The 16,356-nt window shown below is 32.8% G+C and overlaps 1 protein-coding gene across 1 annotated transcript; it reads right to left on the reverse strand.

Annotated features, from left to right (window-relative positions):
• Positions 1–1,260: 1,260 nt before the first annotated feature.
• LOC124538880 (odorant receptor 83a-like) lies at positions 1,261–4,096 on the reverse strand. Its single transcript, XM_047116124.1, has 5 exons — positions 3,303–4,096; positions 2,856–2,955; positions 2,559–2,663; positions 1,845–2,000; positions 1,261–1,759 (listed from the first exon to the last, which is right to left on the reverse strand). The coding sequence occupies exons 1-5, from the start codon at positions 4,094–4,096 to the stop codon at positions 1,712–1,714; spliced, it is 1,203 nt and encodes a 400-aa protein (XP_046972080.1). The 3' UTR covers positions 1,261–1,711.
• Between the last annotated feature and the right edge of the window lie 12,260 nt (positions 4,097–16,356).

Genomic DNA, 16,356 nt, shown 5'->3' on the forward strand with positions numbered 1-16,356 from the left:
TACCTTTTAATTTTTTAGCTAAAATTTAAAACACACTTCTAATGGAACAAGGCGAACATAAAAATTAAAAATCATCCATAAATTAGCATTAATGAACTTGTAAATTACGTTATTCTACTATAAAAAGGGTATTTCATTTTAAAGCATGTATTTTTACACACCTAAGATAATAGCTCGTCGGTAATATGGCATAATTTATACCAATGCTAAACGCAATGATACCGAAGGTAGAAAATCTTCTGCACAAAGTTTTAGTCAAATTAAAGTAAAATGTATTTATTTATATGCCGGTTTTTTTATCAAATTATGAAACCTTGATTTTAATAATCTGGTGATGAGTAGCTTATTAAAATCCACTGCTGGACATTGCTCCCGGGTCTTCTACATCCAGTCTAATTTTCATCTTCTTCAGGTCATCAGTTCAGCTGACTGTGATTCCATGCTATGTTATCCTAGGCTCATACAACTTTTATAATTATAAGAATATGTACCAAACTAAGAATAGCGTCACAAAGTAACATTAGTATACCCTCTTTTGTCCTACCAGCGTATGTAATTATATATACCCAATCAAGACTTCTAAAGCGAGGAAAATATATTATGCGAGAAAATAGATCTATATAGTATTTCTACATCATTCGATTTGTTAAAATTTATACTCAAGTACGTTCAATAGCAATTATATTTTTATTTCCAGATATGTAAATATTAATTAACAGGAATTACGTAACTGCGGGCGCGTAAGATTTACGCGATTCTAAAATAAATAATTGTGACCTCAATTATTTTAAGCGTCTTTCGTATCAATGTTGCGTGTAGCAATATTTCTTGTACAATTAGAATGAGAATTCAAGCGTTTGTTCTTTATAAAGAATATAAATGTTATATATAGTAAAGTAAAGCCTGTACATTTCCCACTGCTGAGATAAGGCCTCCTCTTCATATGAGGAGAGGGTTTGGAACATATTCCACCACGCTGTTCTAATGCGGGTTGGTGGAATGCACATGTGGCAGAATTTCGATGAAATTAGACACATGCAGGTTTCCTTACGAGTTTTCCTTCACCGCCGAGCACGAGATGAATTATAAACACAAATTAAGCACATATGTATAGTGGTGCTTGCCTGGGTTTGAACCCGCAATCCTCGGTTAAGATACACGCGTTCTAACCAATGGGCCATCTCAGCTCTTATACATAATATACAACTTAATAAAATAAAATTAAGTATTCCACTTTAATTTCATTTTTTAAGCCAGAGAAATAATGTTAAAATGTAACGCCAAGATAATAATGCTTTTCAAATTGACAACTAAATTGAATCTTAAGATTTTTAGTTCAAATACCTAACTTAAAATTCTGGGAGTTGTCAAAATAAGTTCCTAAATTAGTGGATCAGTAGCAGAAACATACGAGTTACTTTAATAACATACTTTATTTGAATTTAATTGAATTATATTGATCAGGTAATTCTTGATATATATAGATATATATCACGAGCAAGTTTTTCCTTCAGTTGCATTCCTTTGGTTAAACTTATACTGGCATACAATAAATAACAGCATCTTAATTATTTTCTATTTCTTATTTTCTAAAAAATAAATACATCTACTGCAACTTGCAAAAGTAAACTTTAAAGCAAAGTGCTTGTAAAAGCCCACTTGAATGAATCTTATCTAATACCTGATTATTTCTTAGTTTCTATTACATTAATTATTTTTTGCTCAGAAGCGTGTAATAGCTGTAAGATCCTTTCAAAATCTGTAACAAAGCACATTTTATTAGAAAAGTCTTTGCTGTCAAATTCAACATCAACTGGACTTAGCGGAATGTTTCTGATTCTTACAGCAACAAAAGTAGCAACAGTTAGTTCAGTGAAGGGACCAGCTGTGAATCTGATGGTTTTATTCAATTGACCACTGAGTAGCAGGACACAGCGGCGCACGCTCACGCTCTGAGACCACCAAGAACTCGCGTAGACACCTTCGTCGACTGTCTTACTCTGAAATCAAAGTAGTTCCAATTTATTAAATAAGATTGGTCATCAATTTTTTAGAACAGAAAAAGATATTTTTAATTAGAACTATAGATTTTTATGCACAGATCCAATTTTAACCCAAAAACTAACGTCTATGGGCAATGGTGACTACTAACCATCATACACACCACACCAACCACAACCAACCAGGTTCTTCATTTAAAAAATTTAAAAAAGTCCTAGGCGCAAACATGCACTCATGTATATCAGCTTCTTATACTTAATATATAATTAAATACTTCATACTAAAAAGGTTCCATGCTATTCTACTGCTCATAAACAGGTAATCATTATTTTAGTCATTCTATTGCACTTGTCCATAATTAGAATACTGTCCAACACATTAAGTAGACTATCAGTCTACTAACAGTACTAAAGAGTATAATGCCTGTTTAATAATAGTTAATACATGAACTACAATATAAAAAAAATCGCATGGTAGAGAATATAGCACAACATACAGTACACCGTAATACTGGAATACGTTGCATTTTTTAAATATTCTGCTTGAAAAACTCATACCATATACAGAACTTTATTGCTGTGCCAACAATATAGGAATAGCTGAACTACAAGCGCAATAAGATATTCCGCTATCCAAACTTGCTGCATACTGGTCGTGCCTTCCTGAAAACAAAACAATACAATATACTTGTGAAGGAACATAAAATGTGTTAAATTGCTCACAACGTAACATAAAATTCTTCCAATTTTCATTCTCAACTCGAGAGTGTAAAAAGAAGTTAGTAATGTGTGTTATATGTATCTATACGACCTATTTTAATATTAATCTGATAAAAGTAAGTTAATATACAATACCGTTGTCAATTGAACAGCGCTGGCACAAAACATGAACGAACAAATGATGACATACAAAAACATCACCGGCGATAGCAGCGAATTTAATATCTTCGTGTATCTGAAATAAAACCATAATTTCAAAATTTAATAAAATTGGGGATAAAACAACAACAGTCTGTAAATTTCCCACTGCTAGGCTAAGGCTTCCTCTCAAGTAATATATTAAATACACATGTGGCAGAACCTTTATGAAATTAGACACATGCAGCTTTCCTTGCGATGTTTCCCTTCACCGCCGAGCACGAGACGAATTATGAACACAAATTAAGCACATGAATATTCGGCTGTGTCTGCCTGGGTTTGAACTCGCAATCATCGGTTAAGACGCACGCGTTCTAACCAGTGAGCCATCTCGGTATTAGATTCGATACAATGGTTAGTTAAAATAATCAAAAACATAATAACTTGATCAGTATAACGTGATGCTGATGACAATCCTGTATCCTTCTCACAGCTTCTGCATAACTAATTTGCTCATGACCATCTCCAAATAATCGCTCGCAATTCGATTTTAGAATTTCAAGTTGACCAGAGAAGAATGTTATCAACACAACTGCATTGGCATCATAATTTGCGACAATGCCACCCCCATAGAAACATATAAGGGTCTGGATTGTAACTAGTATAACATATCCGTAGCCTCTAGTTTTGTCAAAAGGTGCCCAAGAGCTCATAATTTCTGGGTACGCTGATGTTCCATTCCTTATCTCCTCTCTTCGCTTCGATGATGACAGATAAATTACCAAAGGTGCCAATATAACAGTGATGACTGTCACTGTGACAAGGCACCAATAGAAATAAATGACAGTTCGTGAATATCCTGTATATCTTTTGATGATTTTATTTATACTGTCATCTCTTTTGTTTGTTTGTTCCTTTTCTAACATTGAAACCTTTTCGAAGATATTTCTCCAATATTTCTGCCAAGCAATAAATGTACCAGCTTTGACAACGCATACTGTGCTCAACATTGTTACCGATAAGTTTCTTAACGCCATTTCTAGATTTGACCTGATATACCACAGCTCAACATATTGGGACAACACAAAGATGATAGCCAAAAGATGAATGATGTTATAAATAACACGGCTTAATCCTTTGTTAGGTTGCCACATGCCCCATTTTTGTAAGCCCCATAAAGTTGGACCCAATAGTGGATTAGCTGGATCTTCCAAATTGGTCAACGCTTGGAACAGCATCTCTTTTATCGAGCGTTTGTGCGTTACCAAGTTTGATAACCGAATGACTTTTATAACCGATCTCAATTCAAAGTTATTTATTGAATACAAAAGCATATCTGTTGATCCCGTTTTTGCTTTATATTTTGTTTCCGCGGAGTTTTCAAAAGACAGATTTATTTATTTATATGTATTCAGTTTTTTTTTTCAATACGTGATCATTTTAATTTATAGAACATATAATTAGTCGAACTCAAAAAATTCTTAAATTTTATGATTTTACACAGTTTTTACTTTTGAATACCAATAGTAAATTAAAACTATCATTATGAAATTAATTGAAAATTAAGAATTCCTGTGGATAATAAAATCTATTGCGACAAATCACGTAACAATATTCACATATACAAATCTACCGATACTAAATATAATTATGAAATGCATGTATTTATTTCTAAACAACAAACAGAAAGATTTCACTTTTATTAGTGTTATGATTCGTAACAGTTAAATGATATGACACACATTGGGCGGAAAGCTGTCCCAATACGTCAAATCAAATTACACATTTCGTACTGAAATTTAAAAAACAGTAAAATTTAAATATCGGTTACATACATCCTTTTAAAATAAAATTACAGTATTGTTTGATAACAAAATTGCTACATCGTTAGACTAGAATTATTAAATCCTTAAATAAATGACGTATAAATACTAGTTAAGGATAATAAAGAAAAAAATCATGAAAATAAATCATGTAATTTTTGAAGGCGTCATTTTTGTTTCTTTCTTTTTATGATTTTAATTTGTAGTTTCAAGATAATATGCTAACGCAGTTGGAGTGAAAATTGTCGGTCCAGACGCTTTCGTAGCAAACGCTGCGAAAACTTTATATTAACAGATACATAAAAACTTCGTATGAGAGGAGAGTCTGCAAAATGTCTACGGGATATATTTTACAAATAATGATATTTATGTCACATTAGTTAAAAAATATCATGGTAATAATAATATCATGCCAGCACATAAAAATTTAATTTTTGATACTTCAAAAATATAATACATAACCATAATTAGCTTCGTTATAAATTATCCTGTATATGCAGATATATTTGATTTGACATTTATTGTTTTTGTTGTTAAATAAAAGTTGTATAATGAATGTAATAGTATGTATTCGTAATAAAAAAAAATCATACGATCGCTAGAGTTTGGTACCTTAGTTAGGAAGAAATTATAGCATATTTTTTTGGTTTATGTTGGCAGACGAGCATATGGGCCACCTGATGGTAAGTGGTCACCATGGACAATTAAGCTGTAAGAAATATTAACTATTCCTTACATCATCAATGTGCCACCAACCTTGGGAATATGTTATGTCCCTTGTGCCTGTAGTTACACTGGCTCACTCACACTTGTGAGTGAGCAAACTGTGTGTGTGTAACTACACTGGTTAATATGAAGTCATCATGATCAGCCTATTGCTGCATATAGGCCCCTATGATTAATATGACATAAGACATAATTTTTTTTTCATTCCGAGATTAGATGAGTTTACTCAATAGCGACTCAAACCAATACGACTAAAATATTTTGACTGAATATTTATACATTTCAGTCTAGTCATCATTAAATAGTAATCTTTTTCGCCTCGTATAAAATGGCGTTTAAAGTTCAAATTATTTAACGAGATAAATTGAGTATATTATCTGATATTACAAAAGCATGGTCTGAAAAACTGAAATATAATATTAAGGCCGAATAAAGTCTTGTTACATTAGTTTGTCGAGAAACTTATTTTCCTCAACCACTCATTGCTTGTATGGCAATTAGCATTTAAGTCCCATTCTTAAAGCACTGCATTTAAAGAGTTACTGCAATTGCGGTTAAAAATCCTCATACGGAGACGATTACTTGCGCCACATTCTCTCCGCTCGGCTTCCTGGCAGAGCACTTTGATTCTGACTCAACTAACTATCTATATATCAACTATCTATCTATATCTATCGTATATCAGTAGCACCAGTTTCGTTAAACATTTTAAAATACGATTCAATTAAACAAGCATGCTCAGCACTAAAGGAATTTTTTTCGAGAAGGAACGATTACAAAACTTCAATCCTCTTCTAATTTAAATACTTATATTTGTCTTAGTTATTATTATTACTTAAGATAAATTACTACTACTATACTATTATATATACTACTATACTAATTACTACTACTACCGATCATTATGACAGAACAATATTCAGGGGGTAATTCTACTAACAAATGTTAAATTATCGCTATCAAAGTGAACCGTCATTTTTGCTAGAGTTGCTCCCTAGTCGTTTTCCCAAATAGGCAAACATTTATTTATTTATTCTTTACTGCACCCAAACTTAAAACTACAAATAACATTCAGTTGTGGTTCGATCAAAGTGGAATTGGTATGGAACTGTAGTATTTAAGGTTATGTCAGAGGATAAGATAATATTAACTTAAGATAGACATTTGTTAGTTATATGAAATGTTGAGATTAGGGACGCCTAAGACCCGAAAATTTTCAAGATCTGTTTATTTGTTTTTGAAAATATATCCGTACCAGAAGCTACCAATCATATTAATATTTTTTTAATTTATAATATACGAGACAAAGTTATGTATTAATATTATTATTAAAAATAAAATTTATAAAAATCATTCAGTGGACATCCCTAGTTGAGATGTCGTTTTGATATAAATTGTACATGAAGAATATTTGAAGTGAGTATAAATATTTCAATAAAAAGATTCCCAATATAAAATCCTTCCGAAATGTAAAGAACAGATAATCTTTACACGTTAGAACGGTATGCAAATTCCCTTCGAAGCGGATTACTTATTCCGAAATAAGACACAAAGGTGAGACTAATATTATTTGCATTTTTATGTGATACCATTACGTGCTTGACATATACAGAACAATCAATAATCTTAGACCAATACGTTACAAAAGAAAAGAATCCTTATATTATCAGTGTGATATGTTCGGAGGTCTGTGACAAAATCTCATAAGAACGCCTGGATCGATGGCAATGTACTATATACCTAATAGATATTTTATACATTAACGTAAAAAAAGCTATGCATAAATTAATACAATTTGTAATGTTGATAATGCCACATAAAGTTCCAATTCCGGATTATTTGAAATTACTAAATGAAATATACGAATTCCTTTCATGCTTTATGAGAATTTAATTTAATTTTATATATTATTTTATTATTTATTACTAGCTAATTAGATAAACACATAATATGTGTATGAATGTTAGATAACAGGTACTGTATATTATTTTTTTTTTTAAATATTTTTATATTACACTGCTATGTATTTATTCATAATATTTAAATCTGTATTGTACAGTTGCCCCTACCTCTATTTATATTTGTTTCTTTTCTCTATCTTAAGGTAGCCTGGAAGAGAACGCTGTTTTCGCGTTAAGGCCACCTCTTGTGTATCTTTCTTAAAAGTGACTAAACGATGTGTTTTTTGATGTACATTAAAGAGTATTTTGATTTGATTTGAAATTGGTGATTTGATTTGATTTGTCTCAGAATTTTCATACGCTTCATTAGATTTTATAATTAGTCTCGTTCCCCTGGTGAGGGAAGATGTCATGTAAAAATCTTCCCCTTTTAATATGTTTGGTAACCATTTCACAATGGAGTTGATTTCGTGTAATAAGGTGTAATTTCTCACAATTATTCCCAGTATTAGAAAATCGTAGGTTGTTACTTTATTTAATACCAGTTTGTATAAAAATAAGTATGCCAAATTCAAATTTCTTTATGGAACGTCTAAGTACAACCGTTACCTAGTGACAGAAAAAGTGGAAGCTATGGACAGTTGAGAAAAATAGCTGATCGATATATAGCGAATCGATAATGTCTATTTTGTTTTATTAAATCAAATGTGTTCAAAAAATAAGATTCAGAAATATTAACACTTTTGGTAAGCTATAAGTAATATTAACTAATCCTTACCAAAGTAACACAAAACTTAGGAACTTCTTTTATAACTTCATCGCAAGAGACAAGCGTCTGAGACACAGGCTCAGCCTAATTCAGGCGCTTGTACACATAAAATGACAAAAAAAAGATGCTAGGATCCGCCATTCTGTAGTTACACTAGCTAAATTACCCTGGCACCCTGGCAGTTAACAATATTGAGTTTGGTAATAGAATATCTGATCAGTGCTGGTATCTACACAGACTAACATGCAATCGATTCATCCTCCTGCCCTCATCCCAATTTTATTTGCTCTCGCTTCCCCTTCCATACTTCTCTTCGCACGTCATCTCAAAAGTAACATTCTTTCTTACCATATCTTCTTTCACACAATCCATCATGGTTCCTTTGGTTAATAATAATTGATGGTGATGACAATGGTATAGATTTATCATAATCTCGTAAAAACATCTCCGTAGTCCTGAGAAAAGATATTCCTATTCATATATTATCTTTGTAAGATATTCAAACGAGCTGGCACAAACCCAACAAACATTAGTTGGGTTTCCGGTGAAATTTGCATTAACTGTCACCGGTTAATTGCAACGAAAATCGATGAATTGTGACCTTAAAATCTCATCACCAATTATCATTCTCTTTCACCAACCATGTATCAAGTTATGCAATATCTATATCAGTCAGTATTACAGAAATAAATAAATAAAAAGCACAAGTTATTTAAGCAATAATTGAAGGTTCCATTCCAGAAGGGACTACTGAATTTCTATATGTTTTTCTTATGTTTATAATTCATGTGCTGTCAGACAAAAACAGAGGAAACCTGCATCTGTCTAATTATAATGAAATTATGTTACACGTGTGTCCATCAGCCTGCACTGGAGGAGCGTAATGGAATTAGCTCCAAGCCTTCTTCTATAAGGGGGAGGAAGTCTTAGCTCAGCTGTGGGACACTAGGCTGCTACTTTACAAATAAATTATTATTTAATTCGAAGGTTGATGTGAAGGTCACAGATTTAATCCTGACCCCCTGAAACCCTTGTTATTATTGTCGTCACCCTTACATAAGCTTTCCGGTTAATTGAAGGGATGGTAATATTAGTTGGCTTAAGCCTCAAAAGGGTTTGGTAACTACCAAACCTGTAATTACATGTATAGAAGGATTTTTTTTAGGAAAAAGTAATTATAAATATTTTTTTCGTAGGTTTTATGACATAAGTAGGAGAAGGAGACAATGGCGCTGTTAGAAATATAAACTATTCCTTACATTACCAATTAAGCCATTAACCTTGGGAACTAAGACGTTATGTCCCTTGTGCTTTTAATTACACTGGCTCACTCACCCTTCAAATCGGATCACAACAATACTGAGTACTGCACTTTCCCGGTAATGTCATGAGTGGGTGATCTCAGATGATCTTGCAAAAAGTCCTACCATGAAGTAAATATGCATATGTTTTAACATAATATATATATATATATATATATATATATATATATATATATATATATATATATATATATATATATATATATATACCAATATCTGTTATAAAACTAAATATATTAGAAAAATTATTAGTCTTAAAAATTGAACTACTAATGCCCTCTATTAACAAATAGTAGCAATGTCAAGCAAAAGTGCCCTCTATGTGTGAATAGCGCTACTACTCCATAAAAGTACTCCTGTTCTCCTGTAAGGAGTACTGAAACTAACCCTAACTTCAAGTAATAATTAAAGATGTCTCTTTTAAATTGTAATTTGATGTATGATAATATCTCATATACGATTTTTTTATGCTTCACTATAAAAGTTACATTACGTCTTTACTGTAATCGATATTTAAAAAATCATCCATTAAATGTCTACTGACAAGCTCTTAATAATTAGATTTACGAATCAATTATATTTAAAACAGCATTAATTACTTTCAATATCATTTAATTACTATTGCTTTTGGGTTCTGTTTTTTTCATAAGCATTCATATAAATTGACCTATTAGACTTAGCGAATGTATATGAAAATAGTTTTACAAGATATTTATACTAGTAACAATATAACCCATTTAAACGATATTACCGTTTTCAAAACATCCACTTTAATAAAAACTGAGCCTTCATCTATCTCAATATGATGTTGAAGACATGTCATTTTTATCAAATTAATTATTTATATTTGATGGTTTAGATTGGAACCAGAAGAGGTGCTAAGATCAACTTGCGACAGATTGCTCACATCAATTATAATAAAAGGCACAAAGAATGATAATGCTTGCATGCAATGTGAATTCCAAACAATTTTATAACAGCAGCCATTATGGACCAATATTGTTTAGTGATGTCAAATTAGAAGTTGATGTTCTAGTAGATATTTTAAGACATTCTCTGCTCCGCACAACCACTTTATGGAACCAGCTGTCACCGGCTTTTCCGAACCAATATAACTTGGGAACCTTCAAGAATAGAGCGTATTCCTTCTTTAAAGGCCGGCAACGCACCTGTAAGCACCCTGCTGTTGTAGATGTCTATGGGCGGTGGTAATCACTTTCCATCAGGTGAGCCCCCTCGTTTGCCCCTGTAAAATAAAAAACATATATGTTCTGGGCGGAGTTTATTTAAATATATCCAATTAAGAACCGAATTCTGGGCTTAGCTAACGTACGTAACATTTTACACAGCTACGAACCTGGCTTTGGAGTTAGTCCACATGGCGCGAATCCAAACTATTTTATCGTTAAATTCCAGCTGTCTGTGGCTTACGAGTTATAGTGGGAGTCTTAGTACGCTGTTGTTACTGAATGTGTAAAGGCTAATAAATCCTAGTGCTTTTATAATCTTCATAAACCTTCTTTATCATATGCGAACAGTGTTAATATAATTATGAATAACGCTTGAAGATGAACCTTATCAATGTTCGAATTTTAAAACAAGAAAACTGACAACTGTAACAAAATCAATTATACTTTTTAATAAGTTTTCTTTTAGAATATATTTTTACAAGATTTACTTAAGTGTAAAGCTAACTCGACAATGTCACATATATGTACTTCTTGTGCATCAGATAATACAAATTAAATAAAAATAAATTCATTTGATTATAGGGCTTTGTTGGGTGTGTGTACTTATCGTAATACTGAGTATCGTTGTGTTCCGAGTGTTAATTATGTTCAAAATCCAGTAATAAAATTTGTAAGAACACTGGTGAGAAAAATCTTCAAACGCTGAGTTTCCGTCTTCACAAACGCAAAGGGTTAGCTTGCGTAAAAAACCTATAAAAACGTCTTTACGTCGATTCCATAAATAAGAATTATTTCTAGGTAAAATATCACAAAGACGTCAAAAAATGTGGAGTTAGCTTTCTTTATCATTCTTGCAGGATTAATAAGAAGAACATTCTGTACTTAAAAAGAACTAAATAACAATGTGCCAAATGGTAAGAGTTAAGATTAAATGTCCCTTGTGCCTGTGGTTACACTGGCTTACTCACCCTTCACACTGGAATACATAAATACTAAAATAAATAGTATTATTGTTTGGCGGTACCCAGTCAGGTGTGCACAAAGCCCTATCACCAACAAAATTATTTTTAAACAATGTTTTGTAATGTTATTATTTCCTGAATTTCTGAATAATTGTAAAAGTACACGCAGAAAGAGTTAACAGTTTCTATGAAAGTCTATTATTAGTGACCAAACCTATAACGGGTTTAATGTGAATACTTAATGGTTGTTGACCAACCATGAACCGCAACCTCTGATTAAGATTGAATCGATCCGCTAGACCATCTCTGCTGATCCATGTTTATGTAAATTGCTTCTAAGTGTTTAATGGAGTGACATATTCTCTAACACATACTATATTACAAGAAACTTAGCGTTCTTTTATTACCAATATCTTGAATAGATAGATATTGTTATACTTACTGTTATATTTAATTTTAATAAACTTATGTAAACAAATGTTTATAGTTATACTAGATCTGAAAGTTCCTTTTCCTTTGTGAAAAATCGCGCCACATGAACTGCGTATCGTATATGGGATTAACCGGTGTCCAGGTGGCCTTTCTTTTTTCTCGATGGAAAAACGCATAATGCGCTTCCTCCACGTGAAGGAAAGTGTCCAGTCAACGACACCGTACGATACCCTCTGATGCCTCTCACCGCTATCACCCTCTGCGGCTTTCGCAGCTGGGCCCGATTTTTAGCGGCGTCTATTCAGATCGGGGCACTGTACAGCGCCATCGACCTCACTACGCTGGAATAGAGACGCCAGCATAGCGACTCCGGCACCCTCACATTCGGAAGAAGGCGACCAAGAGCGGCGGCGGCGTTCATAAACCTCGGGCCGAGATGTGTCCAAGTGCCCTAGTAAACCGAAATCCCAACTAAAATAACAACGGTACGGTTGGTGGTTTTTACAGAATCTTTACCATGACGTAGCGTAGCCGTACCAAAGATTTGAGATCCTTTGATATTCATTGTACAACATTTCATTTATTATTTTTATTCATTTTGTTATTACCATACTATAGGCCATACAGTAGCTAAGAGCATACAAGTATGTCATTATCACCATAGCGATTTCTATCAAGGAGCTGAGATGGCCCAGTTGTTAGAAAGCGTGCATCTTAACCGATGATTGCGGGTTTAAACCCATGCAAGTACTGCTGAATATTCATGCGCTTAATTTGTGTTTTTAATTCATCTCGAGCTCTGGGTGAAGGATAAAATTGTTAGGAAACCTGCTGGTGTTTAATTTCACCGAAATTCTACATGTGAATTCCACTAACCTGCATTGGAACTGCGTGGTGGAATATGTACCAAAATTTCTCCTCAACGGGAGAGAAGGCCTTAGCCCAGCAGTGGAAAATTCAAAGACTGTTGTTTTTGTTGTTGTTGTTGTAATCATGTACGATATTAATTTAAAATTAAAATTAACATATGTGTACGTGAGTTTTTTAATAGTTTGTTGTGTGGTGGACCAAAAGGCCACAAGTGGTCAGGAAACCGTATGATATTAATGCACTATCAACCAAGGAAACTAAGATGTAATGTCCCATGTGTATTTCCGTACTAGCCCATTGTATCTACAAGCAGGAAAATAAAACGTATTGCTACTTGTGGGTAGAATAAATAATAAATAAGTGTTAGACATCTAACCTAAACGGACTTGCACCAAGACCTGCTACCAAGTAAATTATTTGAAATCTTTTCTAATCTGTCTGAGACTTCGGACTACTAATTAATACTTTCATCATTTCCACGTCATTGTTCGTTAATTCCAAAAATCATTCAAGAAAAAATAAAATATCTTTGGGCTGGATAGCTCAAATATGTGTTGAAAAAAGCAATGGAATCCCAGAAAAACTGGCGCATAAATAACTACAATCCTAACTATATTACAAGTTTTAGTACGCCTTAAAAACGTATTAAATAAAAGCTTGGTAAGGTTTTCAGTAGTTTTAAATTCCAAATACTGCAACCTGTGTGAAATGAACCTCACCGAACGGAACAATGCTTTAAAACTTTTTCGAAACGTTCCCAAAAGGCTTCAACCCATTTATCCACTGGGCTCTGCAATAAAAAATATAAATGTACACTTTACACGTCGTGATTTTTGCTTGCGAGCGTTAAATACCCTTAAAACACGGAGTATTGGAAATGCCATGAACTGCAAATAAAATAACTTTGAATACGATCGCATGTAATTTCTTTGTCTAATTTCTAATGTTTACATTTCATTGAGAAACATCATCATCATCCTTCTGCCTGTAGCATGTTTTCTTTTTTAATACTTCCCTATCCGACGTCATCTCACAAGTAACATTATTTCAGCCATATCATTTTTCACACATTCCATCCATCGTCCCCTTCCTCTATATTCTTATCGTCCAAGCTCAAGACCTTCCTCACAATATGTTCCTCATTCCTCCGCATTACATACCCATACCATGATAGCCGCCTTCTACATAACTTCTCGGCTACCGGTGCCACTTTTGTCAAACATGATGAATTAATTTTTTTATACTATTTATTAGAATTTCAATGAAATTAAACATATTATTGAATCTGCTTTAACACTTTACAACACAAATAGCATTTTCCTTTTAAGTACACATGTGGCAAAATTTCTATGAAATTAGAGACATGCAGGTTTCCTTACGATATTTTACTTTACCGCCGAGCACGTAATGAATTATAAACACAAATTAGGCACATGAATATTCAGTGGTGCTTTCCTAGGTTCGCTCATCGTCGGTTAAAGGGACGCGTTCTAAATACTGGGCCATCTTGGCGCCTAAACTGAAAACCTTACCAATAATTATACCCATTTCTTACGGCATCAACTTTTGGGGTAGATTGGAGTAGAGTAAGGGTAAGACTTTGGGAAATAATCAGTTTTACTAATATATCACTTCTATCTTGTATACTCTGTGATCATATTACAAGAGGATTCCGTCGCATCCCAATGAAAGAGTGTATCAGATTAAAATTCCAATTTATAGCTTTCCGATGCCAATATTCAGTAAAAGTGGTTACACAATGGAAACTGTGATGGAGATAGCCCGCTGGAAACATTTACGATAGTTTAAATAATATACGTTTCGATATTTCACGATAAATTCTTTCTTCTTGTATTTTTTTTTTTTTTTGTTAACACTTGTATTCTGCAGAATTTTGCGTCTGTGACGTTTTATAATTCTTTATCCGTTTTGCTGTTACGCTTCGTTCGTTGCGAATTTTAATTGGACATCTAGTGATTTAAGTATATATACTGTTTAATTTTACGACCTCCGTGGTCGAACAGTGTGTACACTGATTTTCATGGGTACGCCACTCTTGAGTCCCGGGTTCGATTTCCGGCCGAGGTGGTGAAGAAAATTCATTAGTTTCCTAAGTTGTCTCGAGTAAGTTAACGAATTATATCGTATTTCAACTCCCTATAATGAACCTACTTGCCAAATTTCAAGGCTGTAGGTGTTTGTGAGATTTCGTTATTAAACAGTGAGTAGTATTGTGTTTTTATATTTTTAATTTTAGATTATGAAAAGTAATTTGAACGTCTATTTAATATATTCTTTTTAAATAATTTAATAGTTGTCTTATGTTATGATAATATCTGTGGTTACATGAATATAGCATTCGTATTTTTTGTTCAATATAAAAACAAATATTAAAACGTAATTGATAAACATAGAAATGTAACGAGCATTAGGAAACATTAGCATTTTAGGTTGTTGTTGTACAGAAAGCGTTGCTTAAAATATATTAAGATGTTACAATATATCGCCGACTTTATTTAAATGTCAATTTTTTTACATTTATACGTATACTTATAAATGAGGAACACTATAGGTAATATATAGCTCCTTTTGATATGTACAATTACTAGCAACCTGCCCCGGCTGCACGCAAGTGCAGTACTGATTACTATATATATTAAAAAAAATGTTTATTTACGACATCACACACACAAATTTCAAAAACTATCAGTATTTCATAACTATATTGTCCATGTATTATATACAAAAACCTTCCCCTCGAATCACTCTATCTATTAATAAAGCTGCATTTAAATCCGTTGCGTAATTTTAAAGATCTAAGCATACATACGGATAGACAGTAAGTATACGATAAGATAGTGGTTTATACTATGATATGAATACAATTTGATAAGGGTTCAATTTAAATTAGGTATGGTCATTTTTTTCATTGATAAAAAAATCGCTTCTATCCTGCTTAGCATTGTTAATGCGATGGAGGATTTACCTAAACGCTACGTCTCAAAACGTTCATTTCGAATGGATTAATTTGAATATGTACATCTTCTCCATAGCCCTCCGCTTAAGTACATTTGAATAGAATTAGAAACTTCGTGTTTAGCTGATCGTACATTATTCTAAAGATAAGAAAGAGACACAAGAAACCTGATATCTTTTTATATCCACTAGTGTTTCATCAAGATAAAAATGTAACTGTCCCATTTAACATCCCAATAAGTATGGAAAATATTAGTCTATAAAATAATATATTCTATTTATGTTTTAATAAGAAGCCTAGTTTGTCTAGTGGCTAAAATACACATATAACTGCATGTTCTGAGGATTGAAATCTCAGGTCGAGCTGGTTTTTCTTCTATGGAAATCAATAACAGTCAGGAGTCATGGATTTGGAAGCGTGTTGTCTTCCGTGACTAGGAACGTACCTACGTAAAATTGGTGCTACCAGATTTGTCATTTCATCGGATTATAAGAATGAGGTAATAGAAAATGCGCCTGTGCATATA

Source organism: Vanessa cardui, chromosome 21, assembly GCF_905220365.1.
Source record: "Vanessa cardui chromosome 21, ilVanCard2.1, whole genome shotgun sequence".
Lineage (NCBI taxonomy): Eukaryota > Metazoa > Arthropoda > Insecta > Lepidoptera > Nymphalidae > Vanessa > Vanessa cardui.

Coding starts and splice junctions, on each gene's coding strand:
- LOC124538880 (XM_047116124.1), bottom strand. CDS start 4,096: ATGCTGTTCCAAGCGTTGACCAATTTGGAAGATCCAGCTAATCCACTA. Junction 2,664..2,855: donor GCGCTGTTCAATTGACAACG/GTATTGTATATT, acceptor TTTTGTTTTCAG/GAAGGCACGACCAGTATGCA. Junction 1,760..1,844: donor CTGTTGCTACTTTTGTTGCT/GTAAGAATCAGA, acceptor GCTTTGTTACAG/ATTTTGAAAGGATCTTACAG.